General features: G+C 56.1%; 1 protein-coding gene across 1 annotated transcript; it reads left to right on the top strand.

Moving 5' to 3' along the window:
• The first annotated feature begins 1,179 nt into the window (after positions 1-1,179).
• CTH (cystathionine gamma-lyase) lies at positions 1,180-11,027 on the top strand. The gene is made up of 12 exons (XM_082287616.1): positions 1,180-1,377; positions 2,964-3,045; positions 3,362-3,457; positions 4,730-4,839; positions 5,386-5,517; positions 6,713-6,770; positions 7,053-7,130; positions 7,734-7,886; positions 8,040-8,161; positions 8,579-8,631; positions 9,643-9,781; positions 10,429-11,027. Exons 1-12 carry the CDS (start codon positions 1,216-1,218, stop codon positions 10,435-10,437), a joined length of 1,194 nt encoding a protein of 397 aa, XP_082143742.1. The 5' UTR covers positions 1,180-1,215; the 3' UTR covers positions 10,438-11,027.
• Positions 11,028-11,091: the final 64 nt, after the last annotated feature.

Below are 11,091 nucleotides of genomic sequence, written 5' to 3'. Positions count from 1 at the left end.
CCAGACTGGGTGAGGCTGGAAGGGCCCACAGTGGCTCCTCTGGTGCCACCTCCCTGCTCCAGCGGGGTCATCCCAGAGCCCAGGGCACAGGATTGAGTCCAGACAGGTCTGGAATATCCCCAGGGAGGAGACCCCACAGCCTCTCTGGGCTCTGCTCAGGGCTGGGCCCTGCCCAGGGCAGCAGTTCTGCCTCCTGTGCAGGGCAATTCCTGGGCTCAGGCCCTGCCCGTGGCTCTGGGGCCGCTGCCGGGCCCCGGAGCAGAGCCCGGGCCCTGCCCTGAGCCCTCCCTGCAGCCAGGGACAGCCAGGGCTGAGGGCCCCTCTCAGCTGGGGCTCCTCTCGAGCCTGAGCAGCCCCGGCTCCCTCAGCCCGTCCTGGGCACGGGGATGCTCCAGGCCCTTCCTCAGCTGCGCAGCCTCCGCCGGCCCCGCTCCAGGAGCTCCCTGGCCCTGCTGGGCTGAGGAGCCAGAGCTGGGCACGGCACCCCAGAGGTGCCCCCAGGGCTGGGCACAGGGGCAGGATCCCTCCCTGCCCTGCTGGGAATGCTCTTCCCAATGCACCCCAGGATCCCATTGGGCACCGCTGGCTCAGGGACAGCTCGCTGTCCCTCAGGATCCCAGTGGGCACCGCTGGCTCAGGGACAGCTCGCTGTCCCTCAGGATCCCAGTGGGCACCGCTGGCTCAGGGACAGCTCGCCGTCCCTCAGGATCCCAGTGGGCACCGCTGGCTCAGGGACAGCTCGCCGTCCCCCAGCACCCCCGGGTCCTTCCCCAGAGCTGCTCCAGCAGGTCCTCCCCAACCTGTGCCGTGCCTGGGGTTATTCCCAGGTGCCGAGGTACTCCAGGCAGCGCTGCCGGGCAGTCAGCACTCTGCTCCCCTGCGGATCAGCCGCGTGCTGCCGGATTATTCCCGGCCATTCCCAGGGAAAGCCGCTCCTGGATCCCGGGAAGGCTCCCCGGGAGCGGCCCCACAGCGCGCGGCGCGCGGGCGCCCCCCAGCGGGCGGGCCCCGCCCCACCGGCAGCCAATGGGAGGGCGCGGAGGCCCCGCCCCGCCGGCGCCGCAGCCAATGAGGAGGCGCGGAGGCCCCGCCGGCGCCGCAGCCAATGAGGAGGCGCGGAGGCCCCGCCGGCGCCGCAGCCAATGAGGAGGCGCGGAGGCCCCGCCCCGCCGAGCCCCCTGGAGCGCTGAGGGCCGGTCCCACAGAGCCGCGGCCATGGCAGGCGAGGGGACGCGGGGGTTTCTGCCGCCCTTCAAGCACTTCGCCACCAGCGCCATCCACGCCGGCCAGGAGCCCGAGCAGTGGCGCTCCGGGGCCGTGGTGCCGCCCATCTCGCTCTCCACCACCTTCAAGCAGCGGGCGCCCGGCGAGCACGCGGTGAGTGCGGCCGCCACCGGGGCACCGAGCCCGCCACGGGGACAGCGGGTCACCCACAGGGACACCGAGCCCCCCTCCCGGCCCCAGCGTGGCCCGCCCGGGGGCCCGGGAGGCGGCAGGTCCTGGGAAGGGGAGGGAGCTCCCGGTGCAGGTGTTTCCCCACGTGGCAGCTCCCGGGCAAACGCGAGCATCTCGCTCCGCCGGGAGCGGGGCTTTCGCCAGGGAGGCTGTGGAGTCTCCTCGCTGGGGATATTCCAGAGCCGCCTGCACGGGACCCCGTGCCCTGTGCTCTGGGATGGCCCCGCTGGAGCAGGGATGGGACCGGAGCAGCCGCTGTGGTCCCTTCCAGCCTGACCCAGCCCGGGGTTCCGTGTTCCCGCAGCGGACGGGGATCGGGAGAGATTGGGATGATTCCCGTGTGAAAGGCGGGGGAAGGGGAGCAGGGAGCACCCAGAGCCCCCTTTCTCCAGGGAGCTGCTCCAGGGCTGCCCGGAGCCGGGGATCTGGGAGGCTCTCCCTGCCCTGCCCCCGCCGCAGGGCCCGGGCAGGATCCCTGTTCCACTACACACGCTTTGTGTAAGAGCCTGCTTCAGTTTTCCTTCCAAACCGAGGGAATATTTCATAAGGATTTTGTGGATGCCCTGTAGAAAGTGCTGGAAAGGTTTGCAATGAGCTATGCTGGAATTTCTGACGGGACGTGGCACAAAGCTGCCACTCCTAATTCAGCACCTGCTCCAAACCCGTGCCGTGCTGGTCGGCAGGAGGAATTTGCCTTGTGATCCCTCATTCCACACAGAATCCCAGCTGTGCTGAGGAGGCCCGCGGGAGGAGTCACGGTGCTGTATCCTCAGCCTGATGACAGGATCCATGTTTTTGCTGGGAGCTCTGCCAGAGCGATCTGCAGGATTCCTGACTATAAGGAAGTTGTCCTTAAAGAGAAATCCTAAAAGCAGGCAAATCCCAGGGTGCTCAGCAGGTTCTCTCGGTAACAACTGCATCTGTGCATGCATGAGTGGTGTTTTCCTTATTAAATTTCCCCAGAATTTGCATAAAAGCTGTGGCACTGAGAAACGCATGGGTTCTCAAAAACTGAGGAGAGGAGTTGTCCAGTGCCCTGTGGGTGTGATGGAGATGGACACACGTTTTTCCTGAGAATTTCCTCCAGAGAGGCTGTGGAGTCTCCCTCACTGGAGATAACCAGAACTGTCTGGACAGGATCCCGTGCCCTGTGCTCTGGGATGGCCCTGCTGGAGCAGGGATGGGACCAAGGGACCCTCCTGGTCCCTTCCAGCCTGACCCAGCCTGGCATTCTGAGGATGGTTGGACTGTGCAGCCCAAGCCCTTTGCTCCCACAGTGCCCACAGATGGATTCCTAGGGAAAAGCAGGAGAATGTGGCTCCTCACACCAGTGCCCCCCAGACCCCTTTCTCTGGTGGGGATTCCCAGCTGGATGTGCTGGGACATCTTCCTGCTGCTCTGGGAGGAGCTGGATGTCCTCAGCCAAGGCTCTTTAGAGAGCCTAGAACTGCTGTTGTCCCAAACTTTCCCAGTGCTCTCTCTGATGTTTTTTCTTATTCCCATACCAGGGTTATGACTACAGCAGGTCTGGGAACCCCACCCGGGAATGCCTGGAAAAGGCTGTGGCCGCCCTCGATGGAGCCAAATACTGTGAGCACCTCATGGGTTGGACGGGGCTTGGGACAGCCTGGGACAGTGGGAGGTGTCCCTGCCCATGGCAGGGGTGGCACTGGGTGGGCTTTGGGGTCCCTCCATCCCAAACCATTCCATGATTCCGTGACCACGGCTCTGGCTGTTGGTTGTGGGCAAGAGCAGCTCCGTGCTGGGCAAGAGCCCAACGCTTCTCGTTCAGGAAAGTGACAGGACAGGTTCTTTTCAGAGGCAAAGCGAGGAAGGCCAAGGCAAGTCTGACTTGTTGTGTCACATCAAGCACAGCCCATCTGCCACTGACTCCTTTCTCTTCCAGGCTTGGCTTATTCCTCTGGCTTAGGAGCTATTCTGAACATCTGTCACCTGCTGAAGGCAGGGGACACAATTATCTGCATGGATGATGTCTATGGAGGTGGGTACAGCACCCTGTGGCTTCAGTCTTCATTGTGCAAGGGATTAAACCTGCCTGTGGTTCTCAGGAACTCTGAATTTCCCACGTAGGACCTCACTGTTCTTTGAAGCCTTTTCACTTTGTGAGGACACAGATCCCCCTGTCTGATCTGGATGTTGAAATAATCTGTTGGCACAACATGGAGGCTTAGAAATACATAACAAGGAATCCATGTTTGAGTGAGGGGAAATGGCAGCACCTTTGTCTTGGCCAGGTTTGTTTGCAGAGCAGGAGCCTCTGCAGCCCAAGGCAGCAGCACTTCCCAGTGTCTGGTGTTTCTCCCAGCCCTTCCCAAGGTTTGGCCCTTTCCCAGCCAGCATTTTGTCTGGACTGTTGCAAACAACAATTCATCATTTCCTCCAGAAGCACAACTTTGCTCTGTTGTCCCCATGTCCTCTGAACACTTCAGTGCTGCCCCAACCCACTCTTTGGTGTTGACCTTGCACTGTTTTTATCAGTCCCTGTTCCAAACAGCTCCCCAGTGGCAGAGTGCATCCAGCACTGCCAGAGTCCTTCCACAGGGTGAGCTCACTGCAGTTCCCAGGGACATTCCCTGCTCATTAAAGCCTCAGCCTGGGCTGGTTTCTGCAGGGAGGAATTTCATTGTTTCTCCTCTGCTTTGGTTTGTTATGAAGAAAGGGTTTCCTTGCAGAAAAACCACCCAAACATCACTCAGATGTTTCCTTCAGCTCACAGACTCCACCTCCATGTTCCATCCCTTCATGCTTGGATGGAGAACTGAGTCCCTGGGGAGAGTCTTGGCAGAAGGCCCCAGTCAATCAGTTTTTAATCCAGGCAGTATTTCCTGGTAGTGAGTGCTGCATCAGCACATCCGTGGATCAACTGTTGCTGCTGGATTCTTTTGTCTTCCCAGGGAAAGGCCTCAAGGTCAGACAGGAAGGAATCCTTTTTAATGGAGGGATGGGAAACAGTAGCTGGAGTCCTCCCCTTCATTCTTCTTCTCTGTTTAATTTCCTGGTCAAAAACTCCCACACTGATTTCCAGAACTTCATCAATCACTCTGATCCCACATTCCCATTATTGCTGTTTCAGGATCATTAAACCTGCAACAATCTTGAAACTTTGTAAACAAAGAAAACAGAAATGTGCCATTTCTGGTGTGCAGCATAAAGCTGTGCCCTCCTGACTGTCCCTGGGTGGTGCAAGAGGCTGGAGAGCAGGGAATGAAAGTTAAGGAAGTTGTTTCATTTTGTGATTTTTGGGTTTTTTTAGGCACAAACAGATATTTCAAGCGAATAGCCTCAGAAAATAATTTGAAAGTGGTTTTTGTTGACTTCACAAAACCAGAATGCCTGGAAGCTGCAATTACACCAGAGACCAAGGTAGGGGAGAGGGAAATGGATTTTAAAGGGATATTAAATTGTTCTATTCTTGCAGCTGTTGAGCTGAGGGGGGGCAGCTTGGGGCACAGCTGGATCCACCATATCCCAGTGTGCTGCCTCATGGAAAACATCCTAAGAAGGGCAAAAACCCCTGGAGAGAGAGAGGAGGGAAAAGGGAGAAGGTGAGAAGGAGCAGAGGGAACCCCGAGGAGCCCGGAGCCGGAGGTGCTCCGTGGCACTGGGTGGGTGATCCCTGCTCCAGGGGCAGGGAGCTCAGCTGGGAAAGGGTTTGGGACAAGACTCAGTCCTGGCTGTGCGAGGCCTTCTCCAGCTGGGATGCCCTTGGGATGGTGCCAGCCCAGCGGAAGGGAAGCTCCCTGAGCCTGGAGGAGCCCAGCTGAGGGCTGCCCTCGCTGCAGCAGGGCCACTGCCCGGTCCCGCCGCACAGAGCCCGTGGGGAGCTGACCCCAGTGAGCACCCAGAGCCCTTGGGGCTCACCCAGCACTGGGAGCTCTCTGACCTGGTGTTTTTGTTGGGTTTGTGCAGCTGGTTTGGCTCGAGACCCCCACGAACCCCACGCTGAAGGTGATCGACATCCGCGCCTGCGCAGACGTGGTGCGCAGGTACCCGGGGGTGCTGCTGGCCGTGGACAACAGCTTCATGTCTTCCTACTTCCAGGTGTGTCACCTGTCCCAGGGGAGCTGGAGACACCTTTGGAAAGGGATTATATCAGATCTACTTCCCAGGAGACCCAGCTAAGCCCTGGTATTTTAGGTGTAAAGTCACCCTTCTTGCAGAGTGCAAAGTGCCTGGTTTTGTTCAGGGTACTGAGATCTTGCTGAATTAAGAGAACTCTGCAGAAAGTGTTAATGCTTAGCTCAAGCAGCTCTGCAGTTGGCCTGGGACATACCAGAGGCTTGGTGATTTTGCCCTGCAACATATTACTCACTTTAGAATTCTCAATTTCCTCCGGAAGGGGCTGTGTGGAAGAGCACAGGGAGCTGGTTAATGTGTCTGGAGCAGCCTGGTGTGGAGCGAAAGCCAGTGCTAATGATTAATTGGTGAGAGCAGTAGGTGATGCACCACACTGTGCTAAGAAAAGGAGAATATCACAGTGATCTGTCCATCAATACTGAGTGTAAAAGGCCTTTTCCATGGTGGTTCTGGCTGTGCATCTCCACATTCCCTGGGTGTCAGTCTGTGTTTATTGTGGCACCAGCAGTCTTTGCATCTGCCTGCTTTGTTACATATTGAATGATGCCCCTCACTCTTTAGAATGTGTTGATATCACGTGCACAGTCCCTTAATTAGCAATTGATTAAAAAACTGGCACTGCTCAGCACCTCTTGCCCATCCACCTCCTGGTTTGTCTCGCTTCAGGAGGCGCCTGGGGAGAGCTGGGAGCTGAGGGGACAGAGAGCTGGCAAAGGAACCTCCTTTCCTCATGCAGGGCAGGATCTCCAGCACCTGGAAAACAAAGCAATTCTTTTGCTTTGCAGTTTGAGTCCTTCATTTCCTAAGGAAATGCACTTTATAGAGTAAATTCCATTATTTGTCCCTGCCTCAGCTGAGCAACAGAACTATTTTTCCCAAATATGAGCTGCATGTTGGATGTGTTCAATCTCTTCTCTCCCTGGAGCCCGTGGGAGTTGGAGCAGTGCTTTTAAATCCCATTTTCTTGTGCTTACCATGAATTCAGAGTGCCTCCCTGTCCTGCTGCTTTTAGCACATGTTCTATGGTCATCCTCAGGTCTTTGTGTTTGGTTTCTCCACTTATTTTTCCTGTGTAAGCTCATGGCCCTTTGGAATAGCTGGGAAGGAACCTGAGTGCACACCAGCTTCATTCAGAGCTGTGCCTTTCCTTTCCTTTCAGCGTCCTTTGTCCCTGGGGGCTGATATTTGTATGACTTCTGCAACCAAATACATCAACGGTGAGTGTGAGAGTTCAGCACTTCCTTAGGGCAGGGATGGATGGGATCTTGGGAAGGAATCCCTGACTGGGAGGGTGGGCAGGCCCTGGCACAGGGTGCCCAGAGCAGCTGGGGCTGCCCCTGGATCCCTGGCAGTGCCCAAGGCCAGGCTGGACATTGGGGCTGGGAGCAGCCTGGGACAGTGGGAGGTGTCCCAGGGATTTTATTAACAGTGGGGGTTTGTGGCAGGACCCTGGAGCAGCTGGAGTGGCTGATCCCATTCTTGTCCCCTGTCATTTGTAGGGCACAGCGATGTTCTCATGGGCCTGGTCTCTGTAAACCGGGATGATCTCTACGAGAGGCTGAAATTCCTGCAGTACTGTAAGTCCAGACAGGGAATTCCTGACAGGAATCCTGTTCACATCCCCAGCTCCTGCTGGGGAGGGAGTGCATGCACACAAGTGGGAAATCTGCCTGGGAATGTAACTTAACAGAACTGGGAAAAGCTCAATTAAAAAACTCCAGTATAAAAACTCCAATCAAATGAGAGACATTGGTCTCCACTTCCTGGGTGCTTTGGGAGTGTTCTGGGGCACATCCTGAAACCATTGGGGTGCCCACCTGCAGTTAGGGGGGTTTGGAACTCACTCGCCCAGCAGGATGTGCCCACTGCAGATTTATCATCTCTGTTGATTCCAACCATTTTCCGGCCTCTTCATTGCCAGGAGTAAATTCCTGTCCAGGGCTCTGCCCTCAGCAGAGGCAGGGAAGGTGCTTTGTGCCCAATGAATGTAATCCTTGAGCTTGTTAATTGGCCTCATTAACTGGCTCCCCAGTGCGGGAGATGAGGAGCAGAGATTGCCTCGGGTGTCTTCCCACTTGTTGTAACCTCAGAAGTGCTGGAGATGAGGACGCGTTTGGCTTTGCTGAATGCAAAACACCAGCGCTGCTGAGCTCTGTGGAATTGTGCTGCCATTCCCACAGCCCTGGGAGCTGTCCCCTCCCCCTTTGACTGTTTCCTCTGCAACCGGGGGCTCAAGACTCTGCACATCCGCATGAAGCTGCACTTCCAGAACGGCCTGGCTGTGGCCAAGTTCCTGGAACGCCATCCCCAGGTGGAGAAGGTCATTTACCCAGGTGGGTGGGCAGGATTTGGGAGCATCCCGGGGGAGGGATTTGGGAGCTGTGGTGCCCCGTGACTGGGGCTGGGTGCCCAGCTCAGTGAGACTGGAGCTGCCCCAGCTCTGCACTGGAATTCACTGGGAATTCTCCCAACTCTTCCCCTTCCAGGGCTGCCTTCCCACCCCCAGTACGAGGTGATGCAGAAACAATGCACGGGCTGTCCTGGGATGGTCACCTTCTACGTCAAAGGGAACATCAAAAATGCCTCTGCCTTCCTCAAGAAGCTGAAGGTAAAGGCAATAAAATCACCCTCAGAGGGAGCTGGAGCTGCCCTGCTGAGGGGAGGGTGGAAGTGGCTTTTCTTGCCTGGTGCTTTGGGTGTTCCCGACTCCGACTGGGGATCATTTGTCCCTGGGGGTTAATGAGAGGGAGCAAAGGGACGCCTCGGCCCCGGGAAGTGTTGGTTTGCTCCCAGGGCGAGGAGGCGTGTCCAGCTGAGCCCAGGAGCTGCTGCTCCCGAAGGGCTTCCTGCAGGACGGGGGAGCCGGGGCTGGTGCAGCTCCGCCCGGGGCTGGGGTTGTTGGGGTGTCTGTGCAGGGCCAGGGGCTGGATCAGTGATCCCTGTGGGCACTTCCAACTCAGGACATTCCAGGATCTATGAACTCCCTTTGAATGCAGCCATGACCTCCTTTCCCTTTCTCCTATAGGTGTTTACCCTGGCTGAGAGTCTGGGTGGCTACGAGAGCCTGGCAGAGCATCCGTAAGTTCATCCTTCCATTTTCAGAGCCTCAAAAAGCTGCAGAACACCACAAAATTCCCACCATTTTCCAGCCCCCAAAGCTGTTTTGCCTGTAGTGGAACTCCAGGACTGTCATGCAGCACAAAGCCAGGGCAGACCCCAGAGGGAGGGAATTCTGGGAGAGTCCAGGGATGGAGGAATTTTGCCTGGAGGGCTGAGGCACAGCTCGTGTCCATGCAGACAGTCGCAGAAGCTGCTGAGCCTTGGGATAAGGAGCAGCTTGGATTGAGGAATGCCGTGCTCCCTGCTCACACAAGGGGGCACAGCTCACTGTGTGCACCCAGCTGCCTCTGGCTCCCTGGCAGGACCCAGGATTTTGATGGAATTGGATTGTTTTACTCAAAGCCAATTTGCTTTTTGGGAAGATACATGGAAATTAATGACTATATTTCAATGCTCAATTGTTTCACTTATTGATTTCAGATTAACAGCAAACCCTGAACCCCTCCAGGAGCTGACAGGAGCTGGTGCCAGTGACTGAGCACGTGGGGAAATCCCTTCTTGCCTGTGTGCTCTGTGGCTGGAGGGGATAAACCCTCCAGAATCATTTGGGACAGTTTGAGAAGGGATCTGAGAAAGCAGAAGTGAAACCAGGAGGTTTTGTACTGGAGGCTGCACATTCCCCACATGCAGAGCTTCCAGCTCTTCTTTAGAATAAAAATACAGCTCTGGAAGGAAGAGGAATGGGATTTTCTCCTTTTTAAATTCCAGATTTTTAAGTATCCACTTCTTATTAATCATTGTGTCTTGGAAATACAACCTGGAGATGCAATTCCCTGGCTTGTCAGCATTCCCATCATTTCCAGGAGCTGCTGCCAGGAGCTCTTTGCAGCTGTGGGGTCGCACAAGCGGCACAGAGGAGGTGTCAAATCCTGCTGCCTTTTCAGGGGTGCTGGCAGGGAACCAGCTGGGTTGGTTTTACCAATTAAAGTCCCAAGTTCTTAGGAAAAATTCTCTTTTTTATCCCTGCAGGGCCATCATGACCCACGCCTCAGTGCCTGAGGAGGAAAGGGAAGCTCTGGGAATCACAGACACCTTGATCCGCCTCTCGGTGGGGCTGGAGGATGAGGAGGATTTGGTGGCAGACCTGGACCAGGCCCTGAAGGCTGCGGTGAGTGGGGTGTTCCCCTCCAAAAATAATCCCCATCCAGCCTTTCCCACTGGCTGACCCTTCAGCCCCTCCCAGATGGGCCCTGGGGTGTGGCTGGAAAGCTCTCCCTGCCCGGTTTCCCTGTGTGCCAGGGATCCAGGGGCAGCCCCAGCTGCTCTGGGCACCCTCCCAGCCCGGAATTCCTCCGCAGTGTCCCATGCAGCCCTGCCCTCTGGCACTGGGAAGCATTCCCGGGTCCTGTCCCTGCAGCCCCTGCCCAAAGCCAGCCTGCCCCGATGCAGAGTTGGGCAGATCCGGGTGTTTGAAGGGGGAGTTTGGTCTGGGGGAGCGGCCGTGGGGGTTTGGGGGGCAATGGGGAAATGTGAACCTGCAGCAGCTGTGCAGGTGTTGGGTGCTCTGCACAGGCAGGAAAGGTTTGTTCCTGTGTTTTCTCTTTTTGTGTGTGGTTGTTTTTATTGGGGGGGAGTGTTGGGGTTTTTTAGGATAGGGAAACTTAGCACCAGTAACTCCCCAGATCTCTCTGTGCCAGCACAGAGCATGAAGAGAATCAAACGCTAAAATGTGACTTTTGCTTGTGAAAAGCAAAATCAAAATGTGTGGTTGATAGAGGGGCCGAGCACAACGATCCCTCCCTTTGCTTCCTGCAGTTTGCATAAACCCTGAGGGTCAAAAAGGAACTTGGAACTGGACATGGCTGTGGACGAGGACACGGAAAACCAAACCACTCTTGCTTTGCCTTTGCTTTTGGGAATTCCAGCCTGGATTGCCGGGACTCTCCCGTGCTGCTGTTGGGTTGCTCTCCCTGGCTGGGCAGGGACTGTGCTGGGCACAGCCTGGGCTCTCCCTGGAATGTCTGGAGCCAGGAGCTGTGTGGGAGCAGCCATGGGCACCCCGGGCATGTGCTCCCTGCTCTCCAGCAGAGCTCAGGGCTTCTCCTGCTGCTGCTGCTGCAGGGTTTGGGGCACAGGGGCTGGTTCCTGGTACTGCTCTCAGTTCCTTCTCTTCTCACCCATCAGCTCAGCGCAAAAACTTGACTGACCTCAGATTTATTTTCATTCAGTTTAATTTAATTTAATTCAGTTGAAGATTTGCTTAAAACCTTTTCCTTCTCTTGATGTTTTATTGAAAATGAAGTCTAACAGCTGGTAAATAATAACTTTCTAAGGAGGAATCTCTTTTTTAAGAAAAAATCATGTGCTGTCATGGGAATTATTGGAATTATTTTAATAAATACACTTTTCCTTTCCTTGCTTGTATTCCCATGTGCCTGTGCTCCTTGTGTTCAAAATCGGGGCATGGAGTGACCCCGG

This window comes from Coloeus monedula (assembly GCF_965178545.1).
Source record: "Coloeus monedula genome assembly, chromosome: 9".
NCBI classification, from domain to species: Eukaryota; Metazoa; Chordata; class Aves; order Passeriformes; family Corvidae; genus Coloeus; species Coloeus monedula.
The sequence above is the reverse complement of the archived record's forward strand: the minus strand, read 5'-3'. Positions and strand labels throughout refer to the sequence as shown.

What these genes read in the sequence shown, in the direction of transcription:
- CTH (XM_082287616.1), top strand. Translation starts at nt 1,216, where the DNA reads ATGGCAGGCGAGGGGACGCGGGGGTTTCTGCCGCCCTTCAAGCACTTC. An exon ending in CAATTACACCAGAGACCAAG is followed by an intron (nt 4,840 to 5,385) that starts GTAGGGGAGAGG and finishes GGGTTTGTGCAG; the next exon opens with CTGGTTTGGCTCGAGACCCC. An exon ending in GGAGAAGGTCATTTACCCAG is followed by an intron (nt 7,887 to 8,039) that starts GTGGGTGGGCAG and finishes TTCCCCTTCCAG; the next exon opens with GGCTGCCTTCCCACCCCCAG.